Consider the following 23,659-nt stretch of genomic DNA (forward strand, 5'->3'; position numbering starts at 1 on the left):
CTTTATCTGCCTGTCTGTCTCGGTGCCAATATCACACTGTATTGATATAAGTCCTGAAATCAGGTGCTATGAGTGCTCCAACTTTGTTCTTCTCTTTGGAAACTCCTTGGACTATTCTAGGTCCTTTATCTGTCCATACAAATTTTAGAATTAGCTTGTTAACTTCTACTAAAAAAAAAAAGCAACAACACAAGAACTTGCAATACTGATTGGGATTACACTGAATCCATAAACCAGCTGGCGAGAATTTACATCTTAAAACTGGGTCTTCTGATTAAGTGTTTTAAAATTGAAGTTTTAAAAATTTTCTTTCAATGATGTTTTGTACTTTCAGTGTACAGGTCTTTCATATCTTTTGTCAAATGATTCCTAAATATTGCATGTTCTGAGGATGCTATTCATTGCAGGAGTTAATGTTGAGAAATGCTGTTGCAGCTTTTAGGGGGAGGAAGTGCTGGGGTTGCAGCCCTAGATTAGGACTACTTGCCTTGATAACTTGAGAGGAAGAGAATGTCCTGAAACATAGCTGAGTTTTCTATCTATTTCAAAGTGGCAAACAAACTATGCCACCAGGAAGCCTGCTTTCTACATGTATACTGGTTCCTAGTCACATATCTGTAGCCCTATATAATGTTTTGCTATCTGACAATAAGCTTGCCTGTTGATGGATGTCTGCAGGACCCCTGATCCCAGTCTTCCTTTTCATTTCATTTCTTGGTACTTTGAGCCTTGCCATGGTAAACAACTGCAACAATTCATAAATGCTATTTTTTAGGCCTACTAATTCTATTACCTGTGACATTTCTGGAACTGTTTCTAATGACTAATTTGCCTCCCTATTATGTGGTATGTTTTCCTGATTTGCATGCCTGGTGATGTTTAATTGGATGCCATTTAATTGAACGAATTTTGTCTTGTAGGATTTTTTTTGGGGGGTGAGTATTCTTTCTAAACATTTTTTATTGTATAGTATGACATATATACAAAACAAAGAAACAAAAAAGCAATAGTTTTCAAAGCACTCTTCAACATGTAGTTGCAGGACAGATCCCAGAGTTTGTCATGGGCTACCATACCATCATCTCAGATTTTTCCTTCTAGCTGCTCCAGAATATAGGAGTCTAGAGGGCTTAAATACTTTTTTATTATCACAATCGACTTTTTTTCCTTCTTTTTTTTTGTGAACAATAACATATATACAAAAAAAGCTATAAATTTCAAAGCACAGCACCCACAATTAGTTGTAGAACATATTTCAGACTTTGACATGGGTTACAATTTCACAGTTTTAGGTTTTTACTTCCAGCAGCTCTAAAATACTGGAGACTAAAAGAGATAACAATTTAATGATTCAGCATTCATATTCATTTGTTAATTCTTATCTTCTATGTATAATTCCACCTTCACATTTAATCTTTCCATACTTCTCACTGGGGCTGTTTGGGCTATGGCAATTCTAAATTTTTTATATTGGAAGGGTCTGTCACAAATATGGGATAGGGAGATGGAACTATCTGATGTCCTGGAGAGGCTGGGCTAGGTTTTAGGACATATCTGGACCAGGGACCCATCTGGAGGTTGTAGGTTTCTGGAAAGTTACTCTAGTGCCTGGAACCCTTGTGGAATCTTATATATTGCTCTAGGTGTTCTTTGGGATTGGTTGGAAAGGTCCTGGTTGGGGGTTGGCAGGTTATAATAGGTAGCAAGGTCTACCTGAAGCTTGAATAAGAGTAACCTCCAGAGAAGCCTCTCAACTCTATTTGAACTCTCTCTGCCACTGATACTTTATTAATTGCACTTCTTTTTCCCTCATTTGGTCCGGATGTGAATTGTTGATTTCACAGTGCCAGGTCTGGATTCATCCCTGGGAGTTCTCTCCCATGTCGCCAGGGAGACTTTCACCCCTGGATGTCATGTCCCATGTAATAGGGAGGGCAATGATTTCACTTGTAGAGTTTGGCTTAGAGAGAGGGAGGCCACATCTGAGCAACAACAGAGGTCCTCCAGAAGTAACTCTTAGGCATGCCTATAGGTAGTCCAAGCTTCTCTGCTACCTACATAAGCTTCACAAGAGTGAGCCTCATGATTCAGGGCATGGCCTATTGATTTGCGTGTCCCTAAAGTTTGACACAGTATCAGGGGATTCCCTGATGATAAGGTTTAATAGTTCCATATCCTTCCTCCCATCCCTCAGGGGACTTTGCCAATACTTTCTGATTATCTGGTTAATATATTCTAGGATGTTTCCAGGCATTACAATAATCTACACAGGATTAAAGGACCTCTTTCTCATTCTGTATTTGATGATTTTGAGTTCTGTTCTGGGGTGCAGATAAGTTACTTGGAAGCAGTTGCATCCTTTCAAAGCTTGCTTTTAGGCTTTGTTAGTTGGGCTGGGGTGGTCTCAAGTCTAGGGCCTCCATGGAGGCAATTTTCTTCTAAGTTTTTCACCCAGTGGGTTCTCTTCCCGGTTCACAGAGGTGAGCTCCTCCCAGCCCTGCGTGAGCTCTGAGAATTCTTCACCCTGCTCCTTCCAAGTGGTTCTTTCCACATCTGGGGAATTTCCTCAAACACACATGCTGCTCCGTGCTCAGCACGAGGTGTCCCCTGCCACTCCCCAAGCTTGCTCTCTGGGCAGCTGTCTTCTCTTCGGGCTTGGGCCCCGTGAATTCCGCCTTGGGCTCCCTGAGTTCTCAGCTCTGTTTCCTCCACTCAGGGAAGTGACCAGCTCTATTTGGACTTTCGCTACCCACTCACCTCCCCCCACCGCCCAATGCAATGCCACCTCCAGCCTCGCCTCATTTGCCCTCCTTCATTCAGGAATCACTGCCTGAGCTGCCCCTTGTGGGGTACCTGGAAGCTGCGGCCTCATATGCATGGCCTGGGCTTTCAGTGTGAAAGAAGGGACGATAAATGCACTTCCCATTCATTCACTGTCATCTGAGCCCGAAGCGTAAGACACACCAGGTTTTTAGCCAATTAGTTTCCCTTATAACCTCTCTCCATTAGAGTGTGGGCTCTGCCGGGATGGGAATATTTGGGAATATTTGTCAGTTCGATTCCCTGCTGGGACCCCAGCTCCTGGCACATGGAGGGGGAGGGGTCTCGGTGGCTATTTGGCATAAAGAGTGACCAACAGTCCCAGTTTGCCCAGGACTGCGGGGTTTCCCAGGACAAGAGCTGCCTTGCCCTGGGGGCACAGGAGGCAGAGCGTGGGGGCCCACCACACTTTAGGGGCCAGCAAAAATGTCTAGTTTCTTAAAAAAAAAAAAGAAAGAAAGAAAGAAATGAACTTAATGGGTCAAACAAAACAGTTTAATAATTTCTTACCTTAAAATGAAAAAAAAATGTAATTAGGGCCCATGAAAATTTATCAAATTTTGCCTAAAACAGAGCAGAAAATATGTTGGGGCATTTAAGTTATAGCAAAAATACATTTTTCAAATAAATTTTTCAAATATTGATACTACGGTGGATTGACAGGAGCAGCCCGGGGAAGCAAAAGTAAAAAAAATAACCGGCTAAGTTCTGATCAACTGGGACGAGTTGGTCATGCCATTGGCGAAAGACGGGCGTGTCCTCAACGCACTGGACACTGTGAGCCCTTCGCAGACCTCTCAGCAAACCCTACCGGCAGGAGCGTTCGTTACCCTTATCGCGCAGATATGGGACTGCAGCACAGAGACGTTAATTAACCGGCTGAGGTAGCACAGCAGGGAAGTGACCCGGCCCCGGGGCCTGACGTCGCTACAGCTGGGGTGCTCCAGGACCCTACGTGGGGCGAGGGAGGGGAGCGCAGCGGCGGGCGGGAAGAGAGGCGGGGGCGGGGAAGAGGCTGCGGGCGGGGTTGGGATTGGCAGCAGGATTCCGTGGAGAGGGTAGGCGACGCGGCGGCGGCGCCCGGGCGTCCACTGCTGGTCGCGTGGGTGGCACTGCGTAGTGGGGTTGGCTGTCGGCAGTCGCCTGCACCGGGGGCTGCAGGCAGGCCGGGGCGGGGCCTGCGGTGAGCGCACGCGCCGCCCGTGTCCCAAGCCGCAGAATCCCTCTTCGGTGAGGGTGATGCTGTTCGGGTCTTGCTGGGCTCCCGGGCCGACACACAGACAGACCGAGGGGGGGACCCGCGGGTGAGTCTTGGGCACGGGAGGGGGCTCAGCGCCTTGAAGGTCGCGGGGGCCGTGTCACCCCCACAGCCCTGCCGGCACTGCGTCTCCCCGGATCCTCTTTCCCCCGGATCCCGTCTCCGGCCAGGGACACAGGGCCGGCCTCACTCAGGCCTTCTGCCTTCTTTTACACCCGGGAACTGAATCATAGGAGACCCGCCACTCTTGGAAGTGGGAGTCTCATTTAGTTCCCAGGGTGGGGACGGGAGCCGAGAATTCCCACCACCGCGGGGAGGGGGTGGGGGAAGTTATTCAGATCCCTTCCAGCCTTGCTCAGGGAGAAGTGTCCAGTGGCAAAGGCCAGCCCCAGGTTGCCATCTACCCAGAACACTCCTGGCGAGCTTTCAGAGCGCATTTTCTCCTGCCGCAGAGCTCCCGGTGTGGGCAGGCTCCTCAGGGTGGGGACCCCAGCCAGGGATGCCCCCCACCCCCGGTGCAAAGGGAACAGCCATGAGAGGACTGGTGGCCCCCATGCCCACCCACCCTGCCGGTGGAGGGGTGCTGTGTGCCATCCCTTGGATGAAGTCCAGGTTTGGCCTGGCATTCAAGGCTCTCCTGCCTTCCCAGCCTCACCCCTGGACCTCTCCCACCTGGTCTCCTTCTCCAGTACTGCCCCTGCAGGGGCTGGTCTCTCTTAGTGGACTGTCTCCAGCCCTGCTTCCCTCTACTCCCACCTCCAGGGTACCCTCCTCCAGGAAGCCTACTCTGGGGCCCAGGCTGAGTCGGGTGGCCCTGCCTCCGCCCACCCCACCCCTGCCTGTATCCCCTGTACATCCCACTGACCACAAGATCGTCATTCCTTCAGGCAGGGCTGCATCACCCAGCAGACACGGAGCTCCTGGAGGGCGGGGGCGTTGGCTGCGCCACTCAATGCCCCAGCCCCAGCTGAGCTGAGTCTGGACCTGCAGTTGTCAAATTCCCAGCTCCCCTCTGCTGCCCTCTCGCCTCCAGCCATGGCACCCCTGCTTGCCCTGTTCCTGGTGGTCCTGGTGGGCCTACCTCTGGGTAAGATGGATGGACAGAAGGATGGACAGACCTATGTCTGGGGACAGGTGGGCCCAAAATGGGGAGGGAAGGCCAGAATCTCCAACTGACTGCCTCTCCTTCCAGCTATTCTGCCTTTGGGAAGGTGATGGAGCAGATGGGGGGGGGGGGGCTGCTAGGCGGGAGGAGGTGCTCCTTGCTGTTCTGTGACACCCCCCACCCCACCCCGCTTGCTCCTGCTGGCCCCCAGCTCCGGCTCTGGACTGCCACGTCTGTGCTTACAACGGAGAAAACTGCTTCAACCCCATGCGCTGCCCAGCCATGGTCTCCTACTGCATGACCACACGAACTTGTGAGTGGGGGGAGCACCTGCACCCCCACCTGTGCCCTGGACATCCAATGGGGAGGCTCTCCCTGCACCCTTGGGAGTGTGGGGGAGACAGAGGAGGGAGGTTCTCACCACCCCAGGGAGCCAACAGGCTTGGGCCTTTGCAGGAGCCCTAGGGTGTCGGCTGTACCCTAAAGGCCCCGGCATAGGGTATCTGCCTCCTCGCCCTCTGCAGACTACACACCCACCAGGATGAAGGTCAGCAAGTCCTGCGTGCCCAGCTGCTTCGAGACGGTGTACGATGGCTACTCCAAGCATGCATCCACCACCTCCTGCTGCCAGTACGACCTCTGTAACGGCGCGGGCCTCCCCATCCCAGGGACCCTGACCTTGGCCCTGGCCCCTGTACTCCTGGCCACCCTCTGGGGTCTGCTCTGAAGCCCTGGCCACTGCCAAACCCAATTCTGGACAGAGCTCTCAGGAGGCGTGCCCCCCACACACCCCCAGCCCTGTGCCTCCCCCACCCCGCCCGACCCCCTGCCCTGTCCTCCCCAGGACTTTGCCCTCCCCCGCCACTACCCCTTTGCCCTCCACAACCTTCCTTTTTCGAAATGGCTCATGGGGGACAGGACTTCACAGAGGTTTGTGGCCTTGGTGGGAGGCTTGTCCCCCTTCTGTTTCCAGGGACGGAGCATCCGGGAAAGGGTGCTGTAATGGCGGGTGGAGCAGGGCCTCAGTGGGCAGGAAACGCTGATCTGCAGGGCGCCTGATCATGGCCTCACCCGCACCCCTGGCAGTCCTGGGGACCCCCGCAGGTATACTGGTGGGAGGGGCTGGTGCTCGGAGGAGGGCGGGGGGCCAGGAGCTGCCCAGGGCAGGCGGACACCCAGGAGCATATGAGGAAGGCTTTTGTCACAGTCAGCTGTCCTGATGATGCGTGCCAGCTCTGGGCGTGCAAACAGCCCTTGGCAGGGAAGAGGCTAGCTCAGCCTAAAGAGGGTCCGGGCCCCACCAGCCCCAAAAGGGTTCCAGTCCAGCAAGGGGTGCCGTCCCTCTCACCCAGGCCTCTCTGTCCAGGCCCTCATACCACCCACACCGCACCCTGCGGGGCCGGCTGAGTGGGAGCCTGAGGCTGGCAGGGGCGCCGGCGGTCAGGCCTGGCTATATTAGGTAGGGCCTGGGAGCGACTCCCCGGCTATTCTGGGCATGGAGCAGGCAGGCGTGGCGTGGCTTCAGAACCGGTACCCTTCACGGAGGGCAGACTGTGGCCCGGGCTGGAGCCAATAGGCCAGGATTCAGATAACTCCGGGGAGGGGGCAGGGGGCGCACACGCACATGCGAGGGGCCGGGGGGGGGGGGGGGGGGGCCTCGCAGGTGGATGCTGCGGAGGACGGCTGCGCTGGGGCGCGAGGGGCGGGGCCGAGGACAAGGCCCGCGGGGAAGCTCCCGGGACCCCCTTGCAGAGAACCCTCCCTCCGAAAGGCAGCTGTGCGCGCCCACTCCCACCAGCCCCTCCGGGTTACAGCCCCGCGCGCGGGCTGCAGAAATATGGAGTCGGGAGCGCGCAGTGAGGGCAGCTGTGCACAGGGCTGAAGCGCTCCCCCTCACCTGCCCCTAAACCAGCCTGGTGGAAGGATCCCTAGGTGTGCCGTTTGCAGTGTTCTTGCCCCACTTCTGATTTAATGGGCCCAATAATCGGCATATTTTAGAGCGCCTACAGCTCCCCAGGTGAGCCTCACTGTCCCATTACCTCTCCCCCTGCCACATTTGGGAAGCAAGGATGCACTGAACCCCAGTCAGCCTGCATGCTGGTGGCCCAGGGAGCAGCTTCCTTCCTTGGTGCAAGACCAGAGGGCATATGCATGGCCAGGCTCACAGGGCATCTGGCTCCCTGGCACCTCCTCACTTGCCCACGGCCCCGGCCAAGACAGTGGGAGTCACCCAGCTAATGACATTGTCCCTGGAGCCCAGCCAGCATCACCTGGCCCCATAAGTAGTTCCTTGTCAGGATGTCCTGTGCCAGAAATTCCACCCCCAGTGTTGTGCTCCAAGCTGGGCTTGGCCCCTGGGAATCCAGGGTCAGCAGAGCTGGGGGCATTGAGACATCTTGGGAGGCCCCACCCATGTCAGGAAGTGGGAAGGGGCTGCAAATCCGGGCATCCGGGTTCATGCCTTAAGGCCAGGCTGAGGGAATTCATCTGAAGAGCAGGGGCAGGCCTGGTGGCTCCTCCCCCGACAACCCCCACGGGTACAGTCAACCCACTCTGGGGTCATCCCTGCGTGGGGCAGGCTGTCTCTCCCAGGCAGTCTGCCCCAACCCCAAGCTGCCCCTAGAGGTGTGCCGAAGAGGCCAAGAGGGGCCTCAGGGCCACCCCTGAGCCCCCACTTACATCCCCAGGCCCCCAATGAGCGGCCAGCCTCAGGGCATTGAAAGGGTAAGGCCATCTCGCTGCTGAGCCAGCCCCAGCTCAGAGATACTGGCCTGGGGGGGCAGGGCTGGTGTGGGCGGACAGCCCGGAGGGGGCTGGGAAGCGTTCAGTACGGCCCTGCTGATGTCCTGTCCACACGGCCAGAGCTCGCCTCACCTCCCTCCCCTGGCAGTGGGGTTCGAGGCCTGCCTGGGGCCCCAGGGCCCTGGGTCTGCCAAGAGCAGGATCCAGTGGGAGCTCAGAATGGGCTACCGTGTTTGGGGGGAGCTTCTCACACCTGCCACCTGAGTCCTCTCAGGTGCCAGCTCACTTGCCCATCTCTCCCCCTTCCTGACCCAGTCCAAGCCCAACACAAATCCCACTGCCCCCCACCGTGGGGGCTATGCGGCCCACCCCACCCCACCCCCACAGACAGGGCCCTGACTTTTGTACGGAGCCCAGAGCACAGAGAAGGTGCTCAGTGAATGCTGCACCCTGACCGAGTGGCCAGGCTGACTAGTGGGAAGTGTATGGACACTGCCGACGTAAGTGCAGATGTGAGATATCAAAGAACCGCGCTAGCAGAATCAAACAGGTAACGTTGTAATCGACGTGAATAACCACCGGCTGATGTCCACCGCAGCCTGCAGGCATGGCTGCAACCCTGGAGGATCGGAGCCACTGGCATGTCCCTTTCCAGATGAGGAAACTGAGGCACGCAGAGGCACCCACCCCTGCCCTGTACTGCACACTCTCTTCTCCCACCCGGGGTTCCTCGGGGGACTCCGTATCTCTGAGCCGGCAAGGTGGGCTTATAAACAGAAGGGAATCTTAGCTTGTTGAAGAAGTGCGGGAGCTATGGGTCAAGCAGGCCCAGAAGGAGGAAACTGGAACCTGGGACGTGAGATGCCCTGAGCAGTAGGGTCAGGGGCTGGCCCTGTGTCAGGGTGCCCAGGAGGCGGGACCAGCTGCCCCTTTACCTGTCTGTGTCCTGGGTGATTGATGGTTTGCAATGAACATGTGTCTCATTCATATATTATGAGAATCGGAGGAAAAAGGAGGAAGGAAGCTGGTGGCCTTTCCATCCTCAGGCCTCGCCTCCCTCAGAGTGTTTGCCCCTCACCTGCAACTCTGAGCCACCCGGGCTTGCCCTGCCCAGTTCTGAGCCTCAGTTGCCGCATCTGTGGAGTGGGAATGAGGACAGGGGAGCTTGTGGGTGTAAGGCCTCCCCCCACACACCTGTGCCCTCACCCCCCTGCCGAGCCCTCCCCTGTGACCCCAGCCCCTGAGTGAGGCCCAGGCAGTATCTCCCACTATATGAAATAAACAGATGAACGGAAGTGTCTGTCTTTCTCTCCACCCCTGCTCTGGTTTGGCCGCCCTCCTGGCCGCCCCAGGTTCCCAGGTTCTTCATGGCTGCTCCAGGCCTAGCCTCAGTGTCCGGCCCAGGGAGAGGGTGATTCGAGGCTTGACCTGTGGAAGTAGGTCAGGAGGCCCAGGACGATGCCCGAGGCTGGCTGAGTCCAGCCCCACCACTGCACCCCAGCTCCTTCGAGAAGGGTGCCTCCACACGCTGCTCACCTGCTTACCCTTGGAGGGGCAGACAAATCCATGGGGCAGGTTGGTGGGTGCAGTGAGGGGAGAATGGCCTGCTCAGCCAGCCTCTCCCCCAGGACCTCCTTCCCTTCTGCTCCCCTAGCCTCAGTCCAAAGGAGCCCACCAGGCAGCCATACAGACACACAGGGACCCCTGGGTTGGCAGGGCCGGTTCCCTGCCACCTGTGTAGCACCCCCGCAGTACCCCCCCACCAGAAGTCCACAGAACAGCATGGCGGGCCGGTCGCTCCTGGTCTCGGGCTTGCCCTCCTGGGCTCCTACCCCTACCTCAGGGCCCTCCTTCTGTCACCCCTCCCTCCACTGAGAAAACAGCTCCCGCTCTGGTCCTTGGTGAGAATCGGGAGAAGAACCACGTCCTAGCGTGGGCAGCACTCACCCCAGCCACCTGGCAGCTCATCTAGGGCTCACCTCCTCTCCCCACCCAACCCTTAAGGGCCATTTGCATTTGCAGGAGGGCCTGGGCTTGGGGCCTGGGCTGTCCGCCCATGCAAGGGGTGGCAGCCACCTCGGCCGAAAGCCCCCTATGTGCCAGGACGGCTCGCTCAGTCCCCAGTCCTACTGCCTGGGATTATCCCACCTTTATGGATGAAGGGGCGGTTGTGGGATTAAACCACTGGATGGGGGGAGGGGAGGTTTGGGCGCCTGTGGAGGCCCCACAGGGCGGGCAGGGTAGGGGGTGGCAGCAGGCACAGGGCGTCGCCTGGGAGCCGCGACGTGAATCACCCAAAACCACATCATCACAGCCAGCTTCCTGGCTGTACCAGTTTGAAACTAAAGTCTTCTCACTTCCTCCATTGTGCCTGTGCTGAAAAGCACAGGGACTCTGACAAGGGACAAACTCTGCATACACACACCAACACAGACAGCTAGGTGAGTGAGTTGGGGAGGGGGACAGAGGGCGCAGAGCACCTTTGCTGTGCGCCCGGCTCAGGGAATTCCCTTTTACATGGCTGTGGGTGCAGGAGTCAGAGAGAGAGAGAGAAGGAAAGAAAGACAGCAGGTGGAGGCTGAGTCAGAGGTTAACAAGCCAGGGAGATGGTAGAGAGCAAAGGAGCCCGAGATGGGGAAGGAGGAACAAGACAGCAAGACAGAAGAGCTGTGTGTGTGTATGGGGGGGCGGGTGTCTGGGAAGAGCCCTGGAGGACTTCCTGGAGGAGGCAGGCTGCCCCTCCCTACCAGCTGATGAAACAGCCTGCAGGTGTATGGGGCATACAGAGGACAGGGGCAGATCCGGCCAGGGCATTTATGGAATGAATTTAATATTTCAAAAGGCAGGAGAGCTCTGTCAGCCCTCCTGGCACACTCTGTGGTGCCGTGTCTCCTGTCCCTGCTTTCCGGTTTCTGTTGGGGCAGGTGAGGTGCTGTCTTCTAGGCTGCGAGGCCCAAGTCTCTGTGGGTCTAGGGGTCTCTTGGGAGCCTCCCCACCTGTTCACCCTCTGGGTGGGCCCAGAGGAGTCAGTGGCTCCCAGAGGTCACAGGCCAGGCCGGGGTCCACCCAGCACCCCCCACCCCACCCGGGCTTCTTCCTCCACTCTGTCCCTTGTGGGGGTGGGGGCGCTCAGATGTGCTGCACGGGGCTATGGCCATGTGCGGTGCTCCTCTGTGGGTGTGCCTTCCCATAGGGAGTGGGGTGCTTAGCCCAGACTTGGGACAGGGTGGCCCACTCCCCCACTCCTAGTCTAGGAGGTTGAGGGAAGATGGCTCGCAGAGTTGGGGGGCTGGGTCCCCAGATGGGATGGAGTAGGTCCCGTTTGCCACAGAAGTGCCCACACACGCCTCCCTATCTCTGTGTCCGTCTGTCCTTCCAGCCCATGCCGTAAGGTGCCACCAATCCCAGTGCCTGCAGGCTCCACCTACTGGAGTGGGGCACAGGGGTGGGCCAGCCATGCCTTCCTTGCCCAGGGGGAAACCTAGGCTCAGAGAGGGGCAGGGCCTGGTCCCACGAGCTGAGTGGGGGCCATCTGTCCACTCCACCACTGTGGCCATGGACCGGATCTGCCCCAGGGGTGGCCCTCGGCTTGGCAATGGGGGCTGGGGGCCAGGGCTGGGGGCAGATCAGAGCCTCAGGGAGCCCCCATGGTCTTTCCTCTGCTCCCCCAGGAGCCCCAATCAACTCCAGGGGCTCACCTCTTGTCACCAGGACATATGGCAGTGGCTGCCCTGAACCCCACACACCCTGGGCCCCCATGTGTCCCACGCCTGCAGCCAGGCCTGCCTCTGCAACCGTGACCAACCCCTCACCCTCAGCCGGACACTGTCCCTCACCCCCAGCCGGACACTCACTCCCTGCCAGGCTCCTGCAGCCTGCACACACCCCCCACGCCAAGCTCTCAGCCTAGCCCCGAGCGCCCAGGCCCCCACCCAGCCAGGCCACGCACCACCACCCCCACCTCCCGGGCAGCCCACAGGCCAGCACTGCCCCCTGTTGCCGGAAGTCCTGCGGAAAGTCCTGCCTAAATCTGCTGCAGTTCATGCCTAGGTCTTCCCTCTGTGCAGCCTCTTCAAATCCAGGCACCATCCCCGATAAAACAGATCATCTGGCCACGGGCTGTCCGAGTAGAGTGCAGCACCCCCGAACTGGGCGCTGTCTTGGAGCGAACAGATTTGGGCAGTACCTTGCCCCTCACCACCCCTTCCATTTAGAGCCTCCCCGCTGCTGTCTGGCCCCCATTGTGCGCCCCCATTCTTTCCTCCTCATCCTTCAGAGCAGCCTTTGGGGGGGTGGAGATGGGGATGGTGGGATGGGGCAGAACAGGAAAAAAAAGTGCTGGGAGAGCTGGGGCTGGAGGCCTCCCCCCAGCCCCCACCCCTACACCTTGGATGCATGTGTATGGGGGAGTCCCTGCCTCCCCCTTGGGTGGGGGCTTCAGCTCCTGCAGGGCTCTCCACCCATCCCCTCCCCAGGCTCCCACCTGTCGCCATGCTAGCAGCTCACCTTCGTGTTGATTCCAAGAAGCCTTAAGTGCCCATCCTGGCACTTAAGAGCTCCGCCTGTCCTGGGGATCCCACCTGCAGGCCCCTCCCTAGGGGCACCCACACGCCCACCCCGGTGGGGCCGGGAGGGCCGTGTGGTGCGTTTGGGTGGGAGAGAGACGGGGTTCCCAGAACCCTTCACTCACTCAGCCAAGGTGCCGCCAGCTGCTCCCAGCCCCGCCCGGACCCCGGTTTCGGGACCCGGGGCCGCCAGCCTGGGCTTGCCCTCCTTGAGGTACGCCTGTCTCCCAGGAGGCGCCCCGCCCTCCCCCCTGCCTTTACAGTTTTCACCTTGACAAGGTTCCCATGAAAAGTAGGTGAGAAAGTGGGAACAGTTCCAAGGCAGCCGGGTGGGGCAGGGGAGGCCCCGCCAGGCTGGTCCTGGGCACCGGAGAGGAGGCCGTGGGACGGAATGGAGGTCCCGCACGGGCCCCAGCGCAAAAGGGCATCCTCGGCATGACAAAGGGGCACCCGACCAGGGCAGAGTTGAGTCGCCCAGTGCAGGCCGGCAGGCTGGCTGACCACCGTTTTGGAGAAGACACGGTAAAGTTGAGTCCCTACTGCTCTCATTATAGCAAAAAGCATTCTAAGTGAAAGGAAAGGCAGGGATTTTGAGAACTAGACAATTCAGAACAGAAAAGCAAGATGCACCCCAGATGCTTAAACAGAGTGACCCAGCGACTCCGCCATGAGGCATACATCCTGGCAGAGAGATGAAACCGGGTCCACCCAAAAGCTTGGATCGGAGTGCTCACTGCAGCACTATTCCCAGAAACCTAAAGGTGGAAACAGCGCAAATACCCATCAACCGACGGGTGGACAGACAGGACGTGCACTGCCCATACACACCCCGGGCAGTAACACGGCCGCGGAAAGAATGACGCTGGGTCTCAGGCTGCATCGTGGCTGGACCTTGACACATTGTGCTGAGTGCAAGAAGCCAGGGTGTGTGACTTGTTCGTATGACATGTCCAGAAGAAGGAAACCTATGGACAGAACGGTCTCTGTTAGATCCATGGTTTCTGGGGGCTGAGGGAGAGGGGGCAATAGCTAGAGGGTACAGAGTTCCGTTTGTGTGATGAAAATGTTCAAGGATTGGCCGTGATGCTGGCCGCATCCATTTGTGAATGCACTAAAACCCACTGCACTGGGCCCCCTGAGCGGGCAAATGGTACAGCAAGTGAATTAATCTCGGCGGGGCTGTTAAAAAGGAAAAGGGGGTTGCCTTAATTTTGAATTGGTTTATGAAACTTACTGCGCAAACACAGGTTTTACAATGATTATGTGGATACTTTATTTGAATATGCCTTTGAATAAGCTAACTATGATATCCATTTTGGGTGGTTCTAAGTGTATTGTTTGTTTTCTTAAATAAAAATATTAAAAAAGAAAAAGGGGGAGAAGAAAAGCAGGACAAAATCCAAATGGAGAAATTCATAAATGACTACATCAAAATCTAACACACACACACACCTTTAACAAAATCAAGAGTCAGAAGACAAAGGAGGAGAGGTTTCCCAAACCTGTGAAAGAAGGGCGATTTCCTTCACTTACAAAGAATACTTAGAGACCTCCAAGTTCAGGGAAAAAGAAATACCTGGGATGCTGGTGATGGAAGCATAACATAGTGAACACAATTAACAGCGCTGGAATGCATATCAGAATGTGATTAAAAGGGGAAATGTTAGAGTGTATCTATGGTAACAAAATAAAAATTAAAAAAAAAGAAAAAAAAAAACCATGGAAGTACACTAACAGTGAGCCCTGAGCTAAACCGTGGACTTCAATTAACAGTACAGCCACGCAGATGTGCTCTCATCCACTGAAACAAATGTGCCACACCAACGCGAGGTGTTGGCGGTGGGGCGGTGGGTGGGAATCCTGAATTTTATGCGTGATAGTTCTGCAAACCCACAACTTCTCTAACAAAGGAAAGAAAGAAAAAAGACAAAATTACCTATGGCTAAAGAAAGGAGAAGTTCAGCTGTGTTCAGAACTGGAGAGGAGCAAAGTAAAATGAGGTTGCATTTAAAATCTGCTGGGTGGACCACGCCCCTGGAGCTGACGAATGCTGGCTCCCCAAAATGTCACCCAAATGTCACCCCAAAATGTCACTGCGGATGAGAAAAAGTGAGGGTCTTCTCGCCCAGGAGTGGAGCTGGGGGAGCGCTCTACCTCAGCAGAGTGGGGCATGGGGGGGGGGGGGTCCTTCGCTGTAGAGTCTGATGACACTGGGTAGGGGGACTGACCCAGGGGCTCCAGTCTGGAAGATGCAGCAAGGTAAGGGCCTCCGAGTTGTGGGGTCGGGGTGTCCTGGGGCACCCATGAGGAATTACCCCAGACTGGGGGGTTAAAACAACAGAAATCTGTTCTCTCACAGCCCAGGAGGCCGGGGATCTAGGTGTAGGCAGGCTGGGTTCCCTCTGGAGACCCCTGTCGGTTTTGGGTCCATCCCTCCAATCTCCAGCTCCGTCCTCACGTGGCTTCTCCTCTGTCTTCTCCACGCTCCTTTCTCACCAGGACACCTGTCCCTGGCTATGAGGTCACTTGAATCCAACATCCTTAATTCTGTCTAAAGGTTCCAAGGGGGACATGTCTTTGGGGGCGACCACCCCCCTGCTCCTCCAGCCCCTTGGGGCTGGTTTGTTAACAGCTGACCCTTTGGATTAAAAGTTTTTCTGAAATGCTTTTTCTGAAATGTTAAAATAGCTATACTCTCTGCACCAGAATCTCCGGGACAATAGGACTCGGGGGCGGGTTCTCCAACCACCGAGGGTCCCCAAAACCTGAGAAGATGGACGGGGGTAGTTCCTGGTGGATAGGGACAGTGAGCTACCAAAATTCCTCCATGAAATGAGGCGGCTGCTGGCGGCTCAGGAGGTCTGGAGATCCCTGTTAGAACAAGAAGGAGGAAAATGAAAGCACAGAGAACTGGCTGCCTACAACGAGCTGGAGAGCCTGGAGAGAGATGCAACATGCTTGAGGTTGACTGTCCGTACTGTGTAGGGTCGGGGGGGAGGCAGGGAACTCGAGGCACAGCAACGGGGAGGGGACGTGGCAGCCTCAAGATCAGAGCGCAGAACCTGGAAGGGTTTTCATCAGCTGCCTAACCGCCAACACGTCGGGCTGGAGGTGCCTCGGCGGCCACGCTAAGTTCTGCCGTGGTAACAAAGGATCTCAAATTATCAGGCCTTGTGAGGAAGCCTGATCTGTCCACCACGGTGGACAGCAGGCTGCTGTGATGTGGTGACACTGGGCCGTCACCTAAGGTCCCAGAGCCAGCCCAGACCCGGGAGGGCACACGTGCCTTCCCGCCCCCAGGAGACAGCTGCAATTTGCAGACAGGCCCAGTCTGGGCACTGGAGTGGGGTCCCAGGCTCTCAGGAGAGAGAGGACTCTGGGAGACTCCGAGGACCCGGGCCGGACGTGTGCTCTGGGTGAAAGACACAGGTGGGGGTACAGCAGAGGAACTGGTCTGGACCCGCTACGTGACAAGTGACGGGTAGCCAGGGTGTCTAATCCTATTAGCTTCACCCAGCACAGGATGCCACCGTGGCGAGCCCTGTGAGGTGTGGCCCCAAATCAGGCAGGTCTGGGCTGCTGCCCTGGCTTGCCCCAGCTGCCCCAAGAGTGACTGCAAGTGACCTCAGTAGGCACTGAGCTTCCCTGAGCCTCATGTCCTGCCTCTCTCTCCGTTAAATAGCAGGGCGTGCCTCCAGGCACAAGATGGAAACCCAGCAGTGAGTGCACACGAACAGCACCCCTCCCCCCCCCATGCACCTCTAGGGTCCCACCCAGTTCCTCCCAACTGGCTGGAGACCAAGACCAGACCCCACTGGAGCTGACCCAGCAGGAACGCCCAGGGCCAGAAAAGGGCCACGGGAAGGGGAGTGCTCCTAGGACAGAATTTCACCCCCTGGACAGACAGGGAGGGAAAGGCCTTCCTGGCAGTGGAAACAGCAGGGATTCAGTCTGCAAGGGGACTAAGATTTGGCCATTCTAGAAGATGGAGTCTGGGCCCAGTTCCCCAAGACTGTGGTACCTGTCCGTCAGAGACCAAACTCAGCCCCAGCCTCTGCCGCCCAAGCCTTGGGCCAGGAACTTCCGCTGGGTCTCCTTCACCGTGTAGGGTCGGGGCAAGCCCCGTGAAGGGCAACCTGTCCTGCTGGGGACGTGGCCCTACAGTGGGCCCAAAGCCGTACCCTACCAGGCAGGCTCCATCCAGGGTCTTCTTTGCTGACCCAGCACTTGCCCTGGTCATTGTCCCCTTAAGCCACCGAGCAGACTCTGCTCAGGGCTGGTCATCCCGACAGCAATCCCTCCCCCTCCCCCGCCACCCGCAGCCTGCTCCAGGAGCTCCACGATTCGAACCCAGAACCCCTAGACCACAAATGCTGCTCCTTTCTGGAGCCAGCAGGGAGGACCAAGGTGGAGGGACTCCTGCCATGGCCCGGAATCAGGGGCCTGGGACAGCCACTCAACCCCACCCCTCCACACCCCTCTGCGGGACCCTGGATGACCCACAAAAGCTGGGACCCCAGTCGCAGGCTGAGGGTGAGGGCAGGGGTGATGGAGAAGAGCTAGTGGGTTCCCACACCCAAGGGGTGTCAACAGGAAGTGGGAAAAGGCCCCAGAAAATTGAGGCAAGGGGCGGTGAGGAATACCCTCACCTATTGGAGAATAGGCCTCAAAGGGGGCGCTGGGAGGGATCCCTAGATTGGGAGAGGTGGGCGGGGAAGGGCCAGGGAGGGGAGGGGTGGGGCCCCAGCGGCCCGGGGGCGGGGTCCGGCACCTCCGCCCACGGGGACACCCGACCCCGTTAAGCCAACCGGTCGGGCTGCCGCACCTCGAGTCGCTGTGGGCGCCAAAGGCAAGCTGAGGGCAACGGCGGAGCAGAGGCTCCTGGGCTGGCCACCACCATGCAGGCGACACTCCTGGGACTCGTGCTGGCCACCTGCGGGGGCCTTGGTGAGGGCGCGGGCAGGGAGTGGGGGTGCTTCTGGTGGGGGTCTGCCTTGGGTGCCTGGAGCGCTGTCCCGCCGGGGGCACCTGGAGCTGGGCCCTCAGAGACCGGGGACCAGGGCGGTGAAGTAGGCCATCCCTAGGGGCTGGTACTGGCCAGGGTGCCAGAGGCCAGTGACACCAGCCTTGGGTGCAGCTGAGGGGCGGGACTACTCCCCCTCCCCCCCCCCACTCCGCAGCCTCCACAGGGAGCGGGGAAGAGCCCTCGGCGGGGCACTCTGCTCTCCCAGGACCACAGGCGGGGCAGGGTGCAGGCTGTGGGCTGTCAGCGGGGAGGAGGTGGGGTGGCTTAGGAGGGGCCCTGGGGAGGCCCGGGAGGCACTTGGCACTGGGGGTAGAGGGTAAGGGGGAGGGAAGGAAACCCATCTGTCTTGGGGTACAGTGACTGAGGGCCCTGAAAAAGCAGTCGGCCCATGGGGTCCCCAACTCAGCCCGATCAGGAACTCCGCAGAGTGGCAGGAGCTGGGGGTTCTGCAAAGTTTCACTGAGTGAGAGGCTGAGGCCAGGCAGGGAGGATAGGGGCCTGTGGCCCACTTGGGTGCCTGCAGTACTCGGGCCAGCCAGGGGCAGCCTGGGCAGCCATGCTCTCCTCAACCACTTCCTGCTGGGAGCCTGAGCTCCCAGGCCCTTGCACCTGCTGGCTCCCGGGCTGGCCACCCTGCATATCACACACCTCCATCCCCACCGCAGCCCTGCCTTACAGCTGCCTGCAATTCACTGAGGAGACCGGGTGTAACTTGCCCCCACCTCCAGACCCTCCTTTCCTGCAGTGCCTCAGTTTCCCTGGTCTCCTGCTCACTTCCATGAGTGCCTTACCCTGCCGTCACCCAGAATGCAGCCAGTACCCTTTGTCTTCAGCCAGCTTTCCTCTCTTCCTTGATTTTGGCCCCTGGCTGGTAGCTGTGGCCCCTCCTACCTGAGCCTCCCCCCTCAGACTGTCCCTGAGGCTCACCGGGTGGGCCTGCCTGACACCACCCTCCCCCGCTTCACTGCCCATCCAGCCACGGCCATGAGATGCTACATGTGCCACGAGCCCATGAGTGTGTCGGACTGTGTCACCGTCACCACCTGCAAGGCCAACGAGACCATGTGCAAGACCACGCTTTACTCCCTGGAGCTAGGTCAGTGGGCGTGGGGGTCTGGGCCACGGTCACACAGCCTCGAGCAGAGTCACCACTGGGCAGCTCAGCCCCAGAGCACAGGGCACAGTCACTGCATTATTCTTTCCAATAAAAGGCTTTCCCACACACAGCTGGGCCTCCGGGCCTGGCTTCCCCCATTTCCTTCCGTCCCCCTCTCCTGTCTCCCCTCCCTCCTTCTATCCCCCCTCTCCTGTCTCCCCTCCCTCCTTCCATTTCCTAGGAAATGCACCTTGAACTTGCTCTGGCATCAGTGGGAAAACCAGGTTCTGGGTATCGGGGCTACTGTCTGGGTTGCAGGCCAGGATTGCCCACTCAGTGAACTGCCATGGGTGTCTTCCACCCAAGCTGGCAGAAAGAAGGTGGGGGTGGGGGGTGGAGTGAGCCCTGGGGGGCCTGGCCGGCAAGAGGTAGTCTCAAGCAGGGGTTTGGAGTCAGCCAAGGAGCTGACGGACGCCCTTTCCCACGGCCCCACAGTGTACCCCTTCTTGGGGGACTCCACGGTGACCAAGTCTTGTGCCAGCAAGTGCCAGCCCTCGGATGTGGACGGCATCGGGCAGAGCCGGCCCGTGTCCTGCTGCAACACGGACCTCTGCAACGTGGACGGGGCCCCCGGCCTGCGCAGCCCTGGCGGCCTGGGCCTGGCCCTCACGCTTATCCCGCTCCTGGGCCTCGGACTCTAGGGCCCGAGAGTCCCCTGGCTGCCCCTCCCACCTTCCCTGTGCACCCCCGCCTGCCTCCAGTGCCCTTAAAGGAGCAGCCACCTGCACCAGCCTCTGGATCTCCTTTCTGGGCAGAGATGGGCCCCTGGGGCAGGAGAAGGCCCACCCTGAGTTCCCTCCCTGCCCATCTTATTTCACAGCCACTCCCATTTCTCCTTCTCCACGAGGCTCCGTCTCACAATCTTTCTGTCCCTTTGCCCCTGTCCTGACCCTGCCACCTCCTGTCTGGGACTCGCCTGGCCTCCCTGGCTCTCTGTGAAACTGTTTCTCTCCTTTCTTATCTGGCTCTGCAGGGCCTGTGCCTGAGCCTGGGACCGTCTCTTGTTCCTGGTGCCTGGTCTGTATGTCTGTCCTGACTCCAGTTCCCTGTCTGTCTGTCTCCTGCTCTCTGACTCCCTGTGGTGTGGTTTAAGCAACATTCCACAGACAAGGATGGTGGCTGGGCCTGGGGCACGGACCCACCCAGGCAGGTCTCTGCCTCCAGCCGGGGGTGCTGAAGGCTGGAGGACACCTCCCCTCCCCCCAGAAATGACAGGGAGGATGGTCTCAGGTGGCATCTGAGGCCACTCTGTGAAACACCCCCTCCCACTCCCTGGCCTTACAGGGTAGAGGGCTGCTGGGAACAGAAGGTGGACCCAAGGCCCCAGTGCCACCAGCCTGCCTTCCCCACACTCCCTGCTGACAACCCTCCCTGGGCCCCGTTTCGCAACAAGCTCCATCCTTGGGTATGGAGGAGGGAGCGAGGCGGATTCCCAGGGCAGAGGGACGTCATTTCACCTTGGCCTTGGGCCAATGCCAGAGACCCAAGGACCATCGACTTGCACAGGTGTCCTGCTCTCAGGCCTCTCATCCCCAGGATGGGCTGACTTAGAGAGTAGAGTGAGACTCCGCACACACAGGTGTGCACACACACACTTATGCAGACACACGGAAACACACAGCAAAGAATGCTACAAACACATGTGCACGTCACAACCAGCCCCTCACGTGAGACTGGGAATCTCGCCCACCCATGACCAAGGGTCACAGTTCAGCCTGTGATCAGGGGTCAGGGTTCACTCTTGTAAGAATCAGGGTTCCACTGTGACTGAAGCCTCATCTCAGTGTGTGACCAGGAAAAGGGTTCTGTCCGGGAGTGGGAACGGGGTTTGCTTGGGGCCCAGGGGCAGGCTACGTTCGAGATCCCGAACCAAACTTGGAAATCCTGACCTTGACCTTGATGTCGTTTACTGATCGCCGCCTTCAGGGAACATGAGCCTCCCCAGAACCCGCGTCTTGCGACCAGACCCCTTCTCCTCCACGCCCCTGGGGTGTCCTCCCCACTTCCTTCCCCACAGTCCTGCCATGAAGTCCCCTGGAGAGCACCTCAAGGCCAGTGGGGCATTTCAGAGAGCCCTGGGAATCCACCCTGGTTTTGTTGAGAAATGGGGCAAGTATATGGGGGTGCAGGGGAAGGCCTGGGGGAGCAGATCTCGGCATCCCAGAACAAAGTACACATCCCCGCCTGCACCCTCGGGCAGAAAGGCTATGGAGTGCTTTGGGGGAAACTCGGGACCATGTAAACAGAAATAAGGCCGAGAGGAATAGACCCCAGGCTGAGACGTCAGGCTGCTCAGGGCCAGGAAGGATCGGGAGGAGGCGTCACACAGGGCGTTTACCTCCTGCTGGCTGAAGGGGTTACAGGGGTGTCTGCATGGGGTAAGGAAAGGGAGATATCACCTGTCGCGTCCCTTCCAGGGCTGGCCCTGCGTCGTTTGGAATCAGACCAGCTGCCTTTGGGAGGCCAGGGGGCTCACCTGCACGCCTGAGGTGGCCGCCGGGACCATACAGGAGAGGGAGAATTGGGTTGGGGGGAGCCCAGGGCTGTGGCCTAAAGCCGAGGGGCCTGGGGGCTGAATCCTGGAGGGTTATGTGGATCTCCCCAGGGGAAGGGGAGGAGCCCCAATGAACCTCGGGTTGGGGAGCTCAGGGCTCCCGGCCTCACTGCCCACTAGGCCTCTGGGTCCAGAGACTGGGGCGTCCCAGGAGGACTCACCTGGGCAGGCAGGCTGCGGTTGCACAGCTGGGTAAACAGAGGCGTGGAGGGGTGGAGGGTGCGCTGGGCCTGCCTGCTCCACCAGTTTCAGCTCTGCAGGAAGAGCAGCGAGCGCGTTCCCGGTGTAGCACAGCATGGGGTAGGGGACTGCAGAGGCCTCAGCCCCCAAGGGAGTGGAGCCTACCCTACCCATTAGCTGGGGCCCCTGGAGACTGGAATTCAGCTCCACACTCTGCAGCATCAGAGCTGTGCTCTTGACCCTGGAGACCTGGGGACAAGGAATAGCTGCCTTCCATGTCCTCCCTCTCCACTCGTGATGGCACCCCCTGTGCCAGGCCCCAAACAGGGTACACAGAGATAAAAGCCTGTGACGAGGTCGCACAGTGTGGTGGCTGGTGACAGTTTCACAGCCGCTTCCCCTCTTAAGGCTGGGCCGGGCCTGGTCACCTCCTGGCCCGTCTCCCCCTGGCCCCCAGCCAGCTCCGCCCAGCAGACACCCTCACCACACCGACCTGTCGTGGCCCTGGGGCTCCAGGCTGGTGGGCGACCCCGCCCTGCACTCCACATGCCCATCACCCGTGTTCCTGCCAGCTCAGCCCTGGGGCCGTGGTGACATGTCCACCTCCCTAGGTCATCGCGCATCAGTGGGTAAGGGTTTCCCTCTTCCCTCTCCAGCCTCGGGTGGACAGCAGATTCCTTCCCCTCCGCTCCCTGCCTGCAGTCTTCATGGGCAGCTGCGACGTGGTTTGTCTAAGTATTTATTACAGAAGTGGCCCTTGGTCATTACAGAAAATACCGCCCGGGAGAAAATTAAAATCACCTGCAACCCTGCCAGGGAAAGACGCTCCACCCGGGCCTGTGGACTTGTTTCCTTCTAGCTTTGCATCTTTGGGTGCTTTGGGGCACAAAGGAGACCGTGCGGTCTGGGTGGCCCTGAAGCACTGCCCACGCTGAGCGGCACCAGGGCACCCGGGACCCGCTCTGACGTCTAAGATCCCCGCTCTAAGGCTGCGGGGTGTGGGGGCCCCAGGGGTCAGGGTGCCAGCAGCAGCGGGGCAGATGACAAGGGCGCCGCCCTATCCTTCAGGCTTTCCTGTCCCCACATCTGCAGAGGAGACACAGGTTACTTTTCCGATGAGAGCAAATACGAGAGGAGGAAACCAATAATGGGGAGAAAGGAGGAAGGGGCAGAGCCTGGGTGCCTCACCCCAGAGTCGGGGGCAGAGGGGCTTGGAGGGTCCAGCCTTGGGGGGAGGCCCGGTGGTCCAGAGGCCACAGTAATGCTGGCGTTGGTCCAAGTCTCAGTTGCCGTGGGGCCCAGGAACCCAGACCTAACGGGTTCCCGCACTCACCTCTGCTCCTCACAGCCCAGCCCGACCCATGACAGCTGGGGGAAGAAGGGGATAAGGAGTCCGAGGGGGTGCAGGACCTGCTCCAGGGGGCCCTCTGGTGGAGGTGGGGGGCAGGGGCAGGGACTTTTGGCTCCAGAGTGCTGACGAGGGGCGCTGGGCTGGAGACCACCTTTAGGATGAGCCAAGAACCCATGCGGCCACCACCTGTGTGGCCTCTGACCACCAGGGCAGACTGTCCGCTCTCAGTGCTTCTGGGCTCAGGATGGACACAGGGCTCTCTCTAAATTACTCCCACCCCAGAGTAGTTAGTGATGCCAGTGATTGAGGGCTCTGGATTGAGGACAGGCACCAGGGGTGGTCAAAGCACAGCTAATGTCTTGAGTGCCTCAGGCAGCATGTGCTGGGGAGATGCCTCCTTCCTGGAGACCCGGGAGGTGGAGGGGCAACAGCAGGCTTGAGGAAGATGATAAAATCCCTCGGATCTCCACATCTCAGCACAGCAAGCCCCCTCCCCCTACCCGTCCACCTAGAACAACTTCCTCTCCCTGCCCTTGGCCAAGCCACACGGGGTCTCTCTGGATGACTGTGACAACCGCTTCCCCTTCCCCGCCCCAGTGCACTGTCCAATCAGCAGCAAGACCTGGGAGGGTCACTGAGTAAAACCCTCAAGCCCCTGAAGGTCATCAACTCTCAGAGGAGCTCGTTTGGGTGCAGGCCAGACCATGGCAGGGAGGGGTGCAGAGCTGAGCTCCCAAGGAAGAAGGCTTGAGGCAGATAGGTCTGTCTTAGGAGCAAAGCTGTCCTGGGGTGTCCACACCTATGCTGACCAAGCCCTGACAGGGAGGCTACAGAGGGCTTTGGCACCCTGGGTAGAAGTCAACCTAAGTGCCAGCTCAGGGTCCAGCCAGACCATAGACCAC

The 23,659-nt window shown here is 58.5% G+C and overlaps 2 protein-coding genes across 2 annotated transcripts; both read left to right on the plus strand.

Annotated features, from left to right (window-relative positions):
• The first annotated feature begins 4,003 nt into the window (after positions 1 to 4,003).
• On the plus strand, positions 4,004 to 6,101 carry LYNX1 (Ly6/neurotoxin 1). The gene is made up of 4 exons (XM_077163179.1): positions 4,004 to 4,124; positions 4,966 to 5,165; positions 5,395 to 5,496; positions 5,708 to 6,101. The coding sequence occupies exons 1-4, from the start codon at positions 4,060 to 4,062 to the stop codon at positions 5,908 to 5,910; spliced, it is 570 nt and encodes a 189-aa protein (XP_077019294.1). The 5' UTR covers positions 4,004 to 4,059; the 3' UTR covers positions 5,911 to 6,101.
• An 11,201-nt stretch (positions 6,102 to 17,302) lies between these two features.
• On the plus strand, positions 17,303 to 19,399 carry LOC143686193 (ly6/PLAUR domain-containing protein 2-like). The gene is made up of 3 exons (XM_077163181.1): positions 17,303 to 17,437; positions 18,493 to 18,612; positions 19,108 to 19,399. The coding sequence occupies exons 1-3, from the start codon at positions 17,389 to 17,391 to the stop codon at positions 19,311 to 19,313; spliced, it is 375 nt and encodes a 124-aa protein (XP_077019296.1). The 5' UTR covers positions 17,303 to 17,388; the 3' UTR covers positions 19,314 to 19,399.
• Positions 19,400 to 23,659: the final 4,260 nt, after the last annotated feature.

The sequence above is a fragment of the Tamandua tetradactyla genome, chromosome 6 (genome assembly GCF_023851605.1).
Source record: "Tamandua tetradactyla isolate mTamTet1 chromosome 6, mTamTet1.pri, whole genome shotgun sequence".
NCBI lineage: Eukaryota > Metazoa > Chordata > Mammalia > Pilosa > Myrmecophagidae > Tamandua > Tamandua tetradactyla.